Genomic DNA, 12588 nt, shown 5'->3' with positions numbered 1-12588 from the left:
CCCCCATGACCACTTACTCCAGCCCCGCTACTGGTAAAACATACACAATTCAAGGCAGGGCCACATGTGAATCAACACGTCACTCAGCTGACATGCCTGCACTGCACGGCCTTTTACATCGCCATGATGACAACTAAACTGGCTGAGCGCATGAATGGGCACAGACAAACTGTCGCCTAGGAGATGTCCAATGTCCAGTAGCAGAGCATGCCCTCCAGCATAATTCTAGGGACCTAGGAACCTGCTACAATGTACATGCCATTTGGCTTCTCCCACCCAAACACCAGTCCCTCGGAGTTGTGGAGATGGGAACTTTCACTCCAACACATCCTTTCATCCCGCCATCCCCCTGGACTGAACCTACGTTAACCAACCTTAGTCCCATTTACTCTTCAGTCTTCTCCTCTTTCCCTTTCCTCTTTGGCCATTCATGCATCTTTTCATCCTATATCTTTATACTATATACCTCTTTACTTCTGTATGCATCCTCTTTGGTTTGAAGCTGGCACAGTACTTACAGTAGAATATCTTTGGCTTCCCTCTGACAACCATGCCTCCATCCTTGCTACCCTCCCTGTTTACCTTTCCCTGTTGCTTCATAACCTGGGCTGTGTGTAACTGAATCCACTTTCCCTTCTTCCCCTTTTTTCCCCTCTCTCCTCCCTGATGAAGGAACAAAGTTCCGAAAGCTAGGAATGTAGATTTTCTGTTCTGTTTTGATTTATCTATCGGCTGTACTGGCCAGCCCCTCTATCTCTTTGTTAGTATTTGAATGACTTAGTCTGACAGCCAATAATCCTAGCAGTCTTTCTCCAAAGTGCCCATCTGTCTTCCAACACTTTCACTATATGGTGGGTAGCAAGATCCAGTTTCATATATGGAGAGAAATCATCAGGCACATTTTCTCTAGTGTTTTGGCTGATACTTGTAATTTCAATTTTGGAATGTGTTGGTGGAGTTAACTTGAAGAAACACTGCTTATTGTACATTCTGTGCAAGGCTTAGTGTCAAAGGAAAACATTGGTTTGTTTCCTGTTACAAACAAAATGATTTTTGAAGTGGACTTTTACATGCCCATGTAATAGAAAAATTAGCCTAGTACACTACTAATTTTATAGGTATGTATTAAGAGGGACAGTAAAACAGTAGTCCGGATATGACTCTCACGCTGTCCTGATTCCCATGGTCAGCTACCGCCATACTGCAGCACAAAGTTGCTGCTCAAGTTCTGATAATTTTTCTTGTTTTCCTGTAGCTGTTAATATGTATCGGCACAACAAAAATTTGCACTAGACTTGTTTGGTACTGCTGTACTGAGTGAGCTTGTAAAATTCAGCTTTAAAAATAATTTTGTTTGTAATGACTAACAAACAAATGCTGGATGTCATACGAAATGTGTTCAGCTGACTCCAGCTATGCATTGTAAAAACTAAATTTCAAAAGAAAATACATAACATTCTCATTAGAGAAGTTTTATTTGCCCAAGAGTGCAGTAATCACATATACAGATAACTTGTTTTGGTAAATTTTAATTGCCATCTTCAGATCTGAAAGAAATTTTTACAACAATCGATCACGAGGTACATGCCTTAAAAATATTTGTGTTAAATACCATTTACACACATCAGACATTGTGGCACTTTACGCAGGGCACTATTAACTAGTCACAAACATACAGGAGCTTAACTGTACCATAGCTAGAAGCAATTTGGAAGATTCGACATCCAGATTATAACAAAACATGTCGAAGGTCCACATACCTTGCCGGAATGAACCACCAGTGCAGCATTGTACGTCGATTAATAAAAACGTAAGTGTGGTAAAGACTTCAAAAGTTACTGGTGAAATACACTTGACAGATCAGGTATTACTTCCTCTGTTCATTTTGATGCTGATGGCACAATGGCAAGCAATATTCAAACAGACTGTATTGTACGAGGGTTGACTGAAAGTAATGCCTCCCCCTTCGTAACTCTTCAACATTTGGCAGCATTGGAATGCGGCAAGTGCTGGCTTGTTCCGTAGCCTCTTCTCTATAGCTTCAGTTGGCGGGAAGCCTTAGCACTGAACGGTTGTGTCGTTACAGTGTCAAGTATGTAACTCTGTGCAGACGGTCGATGAATGCGATTTAAGCAATGTGCAGTCATTGAATCCTTGACAGCAGAAGGTGCCACCCCAAAGGAGATTCATCAGAGAATGAAGGCAGAATTTGAGGTCATTCAGTATCCATTTGCCGACAGAGTTGGGCAAAACCCAGACATAATTATAATTCACAACAAATAAGAATGTCTATCCTAAATGTTATTCATTTCTGAGAATAAAAACATTTATTCATCATTTGCAAATGGAAAGGGTTACGCATAACAGATAAACGTGATATCCAATTTCAAAATTCTTATCAAAAGTAAGCATTAACAAAATGTAATTATGTGCCATGCCATATTATAGCACGTGGCTATATGGTCAATGATGGCAGTCAGTACTCTTAAATAACAGTTATATTTAATGGAACCCTGGGAATTTCTAAGATATTTGTCAGCATCCCATTAACTGAAAACAATCATCTGTAGGTAATTGCTTTGGAGATTACAGTACCTTACCATTATTCAGCTGCTGTATTGCTTAGTGTGGTTTTGTAGGTTCACATTTACAGATATGTGACAAAGCAAGCCGGGATATTTTTAATTCCCCTCCTGTTTTGCCATCTGCCTCCTTAAATTCTTTTTTTCAATTTTAACTAATTATGATTAACATACGCAAACATAATCTGCATTTTCATAAAAAGAAAGATTGACCACCATTTTTAAGGAATATAACACCAGATCTAATTTTGTGCTTAGTTTTATGTATGTAACTGATTTTCTAATTTATTTTGTCTATTTCTAATTAGTATCTTTATTATAAGGCAAAATCAGTAATTGCTTCATAACTTTAATTCTAATGTTGACATATAAACAAATATAAATGCTGTAATAATTGTAAACATTTGGAAGACAAAATGCTAGTACTCTTAAAGTATCTATTTGGCTCTATTCGAAAACATGTTAGCAAAACCAGCCCTTCAATAACTCCAAAGTAACAGTTCTGTCAAAAGCATTGTTTGCATAACTATATTTGTTAATTTCATGATTTAAACAAGTAACTTGGCTTAACCCTGGTAGTATGAAAAAAACTGTTAAAAGGAACCAATTTTTCAATGTATTCAGCTAATTCGAATTTCAGACGAGTAACCTGTGCTGGTTAGAACAACAACAATGCTTCAACTTAACTGTGGAGTAAGTGTTAAACAATTAGGCTGTATGTAAAAACAGTGACAGTGTCTGCTCCATACATACCTGTTTATTCTTCAAGAACTGTGAATTATGTGGCTATGTCTTTACTGCTCATAGATGTTCAACAGTAATGTAGCAGTACGTGGCTATTCACCTGCAAACTATTACTGAGGCTTACGGAAAGTTTAAACTATAGTGCACTGGTCATCCATATATAACTGCGCATTATTGGGGGGTTGTGCAAACTGAAAGTAAAAGTACTGTGATATGCAACTGTGCATCTGTCTGCTACATTATTTACCGTAGTCAGTGACGGAATACACGACCCATTTTTCAGCCAGTGTAGTAACACAGTATGTCAACACCGAGGATGATCGACGAAATAAATAAAGCAGGTGGAACTGTTAAAAAACATATGGACATCTTATTTCCTTTTCAGAAAGTAACAAAATTTCGTAGCTTATTCCCGTACGACCTAAGAAACTGTCCAACGTCACATATCTGCAGTACATTGTGGGCCTTATTTATCCCTGATCCAGTACGGAGCTGCAGTGCAAGTTGAAGAACCCGAATTAACTAATGACAGTCTCCTACATTACACTGAGAGCAACACGAATTGTTATCAGTGAAGCCAAACGTTGGCACTGAAACTTTGGTGATATGCAATGGCAAGCCACAAATTTATACATATTCCTTGCATTTAATATTTTAGTATCTCGTCATACGCTGAAAATACCTCTTACATCTGTCACACAAATTATGGAATTTTTTTTGAACCCTGTAAAACATACATAACACACCATACCAATACATAGCCCCGAGTCGAAGTTTTTAAACTGACCTCAACAATTAGTTACCTGTGTGCTGCAGTATTACAAGCTCTTACGAAATCGAGCTCGGTGTCTCTTATGAAATTTTTCAGTCCCAAAGCTCTATACAACACACACGCACGTCAGATCGGAAAAAATATTTGATCTCGAGAAGTGAAGTTTACAAAGAGTACTACGTAAGAGTACTGCAACACTCAATTATTTGTAATGAATTTGGATGTCCAGCAACATTCCACAAGGAATTACATTTTTGTGTAATTTTCCAATGCACTTCGGCAGATGCCACCTTAGACTTTAGATTTAGAGCCCGTATATATCACTCGGCGCCGAGCTCTTACCTCGTTCAGTAATTTTATAGCAGTACAAACACGAGAGAGTCAATGAGACACCCGTATCCGGTAGGGTTAGCAATCTTGGTACAACAGAAGAAGGCATCGAAAATTCAAATCTCCTTCGGTCACATTCTCACTTTTCCCTAGTCGTGCAGAGTGCTCTGGGTGTCGCTAGGGGAACGGAGTGGACAAAGTACTGGTAAGTGCCGAGCCACTTGGAGTGTGCTGCACAGCTAGTGCAAACGCAGAAGCCATTTCTTTTCGGAGCATTTTTACGTTACATCTGTTATATTGTATAGCTCTATTCCACCTGAAGGTCAATCTGAACACTGCAGTGCATCGATTTACTGGAGGTGGTACGCTTTAGCATTCCTTTGGCCTGCAAACCAACTTATGAGCCACTTACAGGGGATCTACAGTTCAATACACACACCGAAACATAGTGCAACTTGACCCAGTATTTTTTCATTGTCAGAGCTGAAAGAAGCAATAGACAAAATCTTAGCACCGAGGGTGTGTCCAATCTCTGGCTCTGCAGCCAGAAACTTACCCCCTGAGCCACCAGAGAAAGCTGCTGCTCAGTGCCTCAACCCTTCTGTGCATTCCGAGCTGAGGCAGCTCCTGCGGTGGCTGTACTGCTCGTCACGTGCCGGTGTCCACGCTGAGAGATGGCGTCACAGTCGATACTAAACACTTACTGTCCGACTTTTTGAAAATTATTAGGTGAGAAATTTGACTTTTGCATGTCTCACAGTAGAAATTTGACTTTTGCGTGTCTTACAGTCAGATATGTCCACTAAATAAAGAACTTTATTTTTTTTCCATTATTAATCATACTTACTGCCCGGCTTCAAATTACGTAAAACATTCCACGAAATTTTAAAAAGTTCTCAGAGGGAAAAAGGCATTGCATAAACTTTAGATGTAGTCAATTTTAGCTCGTACACTACACTGAATGAAATGTAGATAAGACACTGAAATTTCATTTACAATTCAGAGCAGAATACTACCTTATTCCAGTCTCGAGTTACTGGGCTTCACAAACAAAGGACGGTCATTCTCGAGAAACGTGTTCACGTCCTCGTGCATAGTGAATTGTCTGGTTGCAACAACTGCCGTGTCTCGTAAATGATTCGAATGTATCGATGATGTCGGTGACGACGACTGGCTCGTGGGGTGCTCAACTGCGCGGTTAGCAGCATCCGTACGAAGTTCCAACCATTGCTCAGTCCAATCTCGCCACATTTGTGAATGATGATGAAATGATGAGGACAACACAAACACCCAGTCATAGTCATCTCGAGGCAGGGAAAATCCCTGACACCGTCGGGAATTGAACCCGAGACCCCGTGCTCGGGAAGTGAGAACGCGATTGCGAGACCACAAATTGCAGAGAAATGTACCGAAAAAAAGTTTTTTGCAAATTATAGCGTCTGATGAGGCACATATATTGTACGGTAAATACCAAAAACTCCATTATTCACACAGATATGGAAGTATCCTCGGCAACCGGTAAGAACACAGAGATGTCTGCAGCACTGCAGGAAAACCTAAGAGGTACGCATACACACACACACACACACACACACACACACACACACACACACACACACACACACACCCCTTGGGAACGGCACAGCAGGATGTATTTACATGCCCACAGAAGTAAGCCACTGAAGGAAACATTGGTTATAAAGCAGGTTGTAGAGCATGCTATACAGCAGTGATTCCCAAAGTGGCCTATATCGACCACCGGGGGTTGCGTCAACTTTCACATGGTCTGTGCCTGAGGAAGAAAAAACAAAGGGTGCATTTGATGTAAACTGAGGTCCACAAGAGTGGATCCAATTTAGGAATATTGCAACAAAATGTTTAGCAACAGCACTATGAAACTATCTGAGCTGGAAGATAACCTGAGAAGCTATTACCCTGATAAACTAGATAAAGATTCAAAATACTTTCAAATACTAAAGACAAACTTCAAAAAGAGACCCACGGCTGACCGTATATTTTCTTTGCTATTACAAAGAGATGATGATGGCTTGTGGGCATCTTACATTATTTTACTACCTGTTGCAAAATATGGAAAAGTCACATGCTACTGGGGAACAGTTAATTGTGTCAGCCACTGCCTGTTTCAAAAACTGTTCTACACAAATCTGCTTACAGCAGACTCAAAAGAATTCCGTTTTACAACAACACAGTTGAAAGACACATTGCTAAAACGAGTTATAATACTGAAGACATCTTGTGCAATTACCTGGAAATGACCTATTTCTCCATACACCTAGACAAGTCAACTTTACCCGGCATGAAGAATTATTATTGGAATATGTATGTTATTTTGTGACCAAGAAATCCATGAAGAACTGCTCTGCGTGAGAACTGCAACAATAGACACTAAAGGTGAACCAAGTTTTAATGCTTCAAAAGACTATTTTGTGTAAAAACCACCATGTTTTATCAAATATACTATCAGGGGCAGTACATGGAGTACACTCTACATTTGGACTCTATGACAGATTTATAACTCATTTTAAACGAACATAACTGTGGCGCCAAAGTACACAGGCCATTCATCGACAATATTTAGATGTTAAAAATCTGAGTGGTGATTGTATCAATCTCTTCAATCTGACATTAACACAATAAACAAAATGCATGGAATTCTAGATTATCTGCATAGTTATAAGAAGAAAAGATGGGAACTTTGATTGGTTACTCCTTCACTCTGAAATGGGCTGGCTGTCAAAAGGCTTATGTTTGAAAAGATTTTTCTCATTTTGGGACCGTTTTGGTGTTCATGAATACTAAAGGACCTATTTTCAGGAGAAAATTTAATAAAGTGCAAACATGACATCACTTATTTAACACATTTGTTTACCAAGTTTAATGAGTTAACTTGGTGTTAACCGGTGTCAATCTACGCCTGATGACAGCAAAATCCATAATTCAGCTTTTCTCAGCAGAATTAAACTAAACAAGCAAAACATTGGACAACACTACTTTTCCAGTTTTCCCAATTTGCACAGACATAATGACGACATTTCAACCAACGATCAATACTTAAAAATGGTCTTCACACCTACTTTGAAACCAGGTTTGAGGACATTTCGACTCTGATAATACCATTAGAATTATTACATAGGTCAACAGCATTTTTATCAGTGAGAGAAAAAGAAAATGTGAATGATGATGTCAGCTAAGATGTTACTGAATTCGAAAATGAAATCATTTTTTGCCCGTTGGCCTCAGTTTTCGTGATATTGTACCTTTTATTTATAAACTTAAAATGCTGTATTTTGGTTACTTTGGTATTGCTCAATTAATGTGCTTTTACCGATGTAACTAAAAGACAGATTGCTACTCACAGTAAAGATAACACATTACGTTGCAGACAGGCACAATTAAAAGACAAAATCAAACAATGGTGAACCCAGGATGGAACGTAACAATATAATGAAAATGATAGTTGCTATCCACCATATAGCAGAGATGCTGAGTCGCAGAAGAGAAAGATTGTCGGAAAGTTATCTTTCGGCCAACAAGGCCTTTGTCAAAAATAGACAAGACACACACACACACACACACACACACACACACACACAATGATTGTTTAATTTACTTTTATTTATTTTGGGTGCAATTATGTAATTACTTATTAAATAATCTAAATATATACAAGGAATTCCATACTAGAGGAATTTCATACCACCAGGACACGAAGGAGGCTGATGAGTCGTGCTCATGTTGCAGCGCATCATGTTGTGTTTGCTGCATCAGTCTCAGAAGAGAGAGAAATCTGACCTGGTGAAGTGAGTTGCTGTAGGTTCATGGAAGGTTTAGGGAGGTCCTGTTTGCCATGTGTTACACTCCTCATAGGGTGGTTAGAAGGATTATGTCACACGTCCTTTGGTGTCCCCAACAATTTGAAGGGAGCAAACAGATTTCAAAACACTATTTCTGTGCGATGAAAATAGCCAGAATCACCGCGAAAAGAAAAAACTGTGCAATATCCTAATTCACTATCTGTGTTAAGATCCGTGTGTCACAGTGAGTGTTTCTGATACCTGTGCCTCCTGACAATGTGACAGTGAGTGAAGACGAATACAGAGATGAACACCTGGAAGTCTGAGAAGGCAACAGGCCTACTGACCCATCATTACACGGACCCCATGTGAATCAAATGAGCCCTTTTCCCCCTACAATGGAGATCCCAATGATCTCATTTGTCATTTACAATTTTCGAAGTAATATTTTAAAAGAAAAGAATCTTCTTCTTCCTGAAACAAAAGCGAGTTTCTCATGGCCGCAATGCTCTTTTTTTTTTTAATATTTCTCCAAGGAAGGTGGTACAGGCAGGGTGTATAAGACCTGGGAAAACCGGGATATCCGGGAAAAACCTGGGAATTTTTTAGAATTCCAGGATCTTTTTGTTTTGTTTTAGTTTTCAGTTAATTTTTTATAATTTTGACTGGTAAGAAATAATACTCTAACAAAGGATATTACTGCACCCCGCTACTGCAAAATAATGCTGCAGCAATAAAACATGATTGAGGGGGGGGGGGGGGGGGGGACTTAAGTTGCAAAGGAAATGTGCCATCTAGACAACACAACACAGTGCTCTGCCAGTAGAAAAATGTGTCAAAGGCTTTAGGAGGACTATGCAATGCTTCATATCAACGAATTGCCTCTGATGAGCATGACGTCAAAACTATTTACATTAAATTGATGTGAGCAGTTGCGAGCGGACCCATGCACATGCGCAGTTGAGTTGCGCATGTACCTTCTCCAGCTTCTGGCTACAAAAAGTGTGGCTGTTAGCTGTATAAGCAAGCAGCAAGATGCTACCTGGAAAAATTTTACTGGCTCTTGCAAGCTGCCATACTGGGAGAAAACCGGGGTATCTGCCTCGGGAGGCAATTTCAGTCAAGCATTAATCTCCCTGCAGAACAATGAAGTTTGCTAAAGAAATATGGCTTTATTAATCTTTCAAGCTGAGACAGTCAATTTATTTGAAACGAAGTGTTTAATTCCACACTATTTGCTAGTTTCAACTGCTTTCTGTATTTCAAAAGAGCATGTTTTCAACTTATAGCATGTACGGCATTATGCCATAATAAAAAAAACCAAAAATGAGACAATACAGTACTAGTACTCCAAGAAAATTTACAACTGAATCTGGACATAAGAATGTGCACTTCAAGCTGAATTATGCGTTATAGTATGGTTCACGGAATTCCTCTGATGCCTTGTTTCTTTTATGACATAACTTAAGATCTTTTAATGTAATACACGTACGAGCATACGGGCTTACTGCATCATCGTAGCTGTGCAAGCATGCTGACGGCTGTTACCTGGCACTCTCTGGCAACTGCTGAAACTATCCTCTTTCTAACAGGTCCCGGGAAAATATTGCGAATGATTGATTGAAAAGCGTTACTTTCAAAGTAAATTTCCTTTTACGCAAGATGAACAAAGTGCGAGAAAGTGCGATGAATTTCTTAAATCACAGAGCGTTTGACTCTCATTTAAAAATCAAGTATTTGAGAACGACCAATAGAAAAAATTTCAAGATCATAAGATCAGACATTTGTGTCGGTGTTAAAACTTTTACTGGTACATTTGTGTGACGTATCTCACAAAAAAAGATCAACATTATATGTGAAAGTTTAGCTTCTCTTGAAGCTTATTAATCACACCATTAACTTTTCATATTTGTGGCACACACTACTTAACAGTGATAATGCTATTGGCAGACTACATCACGTGTCCTAGGTTCTGAATATCCACCGTATTGGCAGGCGAAATCACGTGACATGAGCTATGACTGATTTCCAAAGGCACATCGCAATCTCTATTTCAATGCTTCGGAAAGTAACATGCGGTGTTTGGTGGAATTCAAACTTATACTTTTGTAATACAAGAATATACAGTGTAAACTGTCTTCTCTCTGAGTTTCGTTTTCAAAAGGGCTCAGAAATTCTACACCAGTGTATAAAACCATAACCATTCAAAGGATTGATAAGTTTCACAGTTCCGAGGAATAGCATACTGTCACTTCACATGGAAAAGTGTATTTTCACCTGGGAGAGAGTATGTTTTTAACCGGGAAATTAGGGAAAAATCCGGGAATTTTCTTTTCTTGTCCTTGTATACACCCTGACTGGTTTCTGTAATGACATCAAATTTGTTATGGAGAATCACTTCAGTACTTACCAGTGTTCATGAGGTGGGCAAGTGCATCAACATACTGCGAGAAGCGGTACCGGTACATAAGCATCTGGAAGGTGGCCGCATTGCGGTGAGTCGGGTTGCGGCAGAAGTCGCGGTGGTCGTAGGACTTGAGAGAGTCCGGCATCTGCGGATCCAGCTGTCTCATGTCGTACCCGTACGGGTTGATGTAATGCATGTCCATTGTCACCTGCAGAAACGTGACACTGTAAAACAGAGGACCTGCAGCTGGCCAATAGAAGGACACCCGTAATACACACGTACTTGAAAGCCAAAATATTTTCACTGAGAGTGTCAACAATAGATTGTCATCAGAGAAAAGAAGAGCGAGAGGGCTGATGTGGTATCGATATGTGCCTATACTGGACTAATAAATTTATGCCATTGAAAATAAGATGATTTTTATATTCAATGACAAAATACAGTTTCAAATATTGAAATTTATCCAGAAATATAGCTCAGCAGTAATATGTACAGGAGTGTTACCTACAGCAACATATGACAATCTGTGTCAGACTGCGACTCCAACTCAGATTTCCCACTGATTACGAGTAGACGTCTTAATAATCTACGAGAAGAAATAGATAGGTGTGCGACGTGTGGGTCACCCCTGGAGTTTGCAATAAGAGGGAAATCTGGGTTCGAGTCCCTACCCTATACACAATTTCACATGTCCCTTTAAGTACTACTTGTATACCTATAACATTCAAATTTTGGGAATAAATTTCAATTTCCCCAAGAGATTTCTTTTATCTTCTGTTCTCCAGATCAGATAAATCCGATGAATTAAGCACTATTTTTCCAACACCCCTGTAATTTTTATACTTGTTCTTTCACAGCCAGTTTTGAGCAAAGTTTTCTGCCTATCAGGAGTTCTAAAAAAAATATCTTTTACGTGAGAAGAAACTGGTAGTACAGAACGACAATGAAGAAACACGTGATGGGGAATATCTGTCAAATCTCACTGATGTCCACCCGATCTAAAATCACAGATTATATTCTATGCTCAAACGAAATGAGGTATAAAATAGTTTAGCAGCCACAGGTACCGTTCAACTTCCTTCAGAACTGTGCAAAATTATAACGTGTTACAACAACATAAAATGAAATAAAATAACAGTTTCAATTTGCTACACGGTAATTTCCATATAGCAATCCCCAGCCACATGTCAAATATATCTTGTTGTGTACAGTGTCGATGTTGCACTTGAAATTAAGTAAGTTGGCAGTTGAACATTTATCGTAAACTCTACAGTCAGGTGCATCTAAGATAAGTCAGCAAGACACGTCATTTCTCATTGGGCGAGCCAGAGCCGTATCGATACTCACTTTGGTGGAAGACTACCTCATTAAAATGATACAGCAAATTACCAATTTAAATTATAATCACCACTTTTATGAGAGTTAATTTAAGTATGGAGTTTATTAAAATATTATTACCACTTTCAGTTTTGTATAACAACCATCTTCAGATCTGTAAACAAACTGAAAAAGAAATCACCTCAGAAAAATTCTTAACATATTAATACACATTTTAAAAAGTTATAAATCCAACACGACTTTTATGGGTAGAGCCTATTACTTTAGTGAAATTGAAACACACCTCACTCAACTTTGCAGCGTTGTATGGAAAACTTACTGCTTTCAGAATAACTCACCAATCAAGATGTACATATACGTGAATATGCACTAAACAGCATCAATAATGATAATCACGCAAACTTGCATTCACGTTAAAAAGAACCAGACTAATACCATGTTGATGTTAAAAGCGTCATTAAGGGCGAGCCAGGTCATAACTGTGCAGAAATAAAAGCCAACCATCACAACAACAAAAACGTTGTACATCAATCCAAGTGATGTTGAAATTTTAAAGTAACAGGAGAAGAGACAGTTACAAGACTGAGAATGGGCATCTTC

At 38.9% G+C, this 12588-nt stretch overlaps 1 protein-coding gene across 1 annotated transcript in view; it reads right to left on the bottom strand.

Annotated features, from left to right (window-relative positions):
- Positions 1 to 12588, bottom strand: part of LOC126295505 (NADH dehydrogenase [ubiquinone] 1 alpha subcomplex subunit 10, mitochondrial) — a 69873-nt gene that overhangs the window by 39143 nt on the left and 18142 nt on the right. Inside the window, exon 4 of the mRNA XM_049988084.1 lies at positions 10654 to 10858. Coding sequence (XP_049844041.1) covers positions 10654 to 10858 — 205 coding nt within the window. The remainder of the gene's footprint in view (positions 1 to 10653; positions 10859 to 12588) is intronic.

Source organism: Schistocerca gregaria, chromosome 11, assembly GCF_023897955.1.
Source record: "Schistocerca gregaria isolate iqSchGreg1 chromosome 11, iqSchGreg1.2, whole genome shotgun sequence".
Classification (NCBI taxonomy): domain Eukaryota; kingdom Metazoa; phylum Arthropoda; class Insecta; order Orthoptera; family Acrididae; genus Schistocerca; species Schistocerca gregaria.
This window is presented reverse-complemented; position numbering and strand designations above follow the sequence as displayed.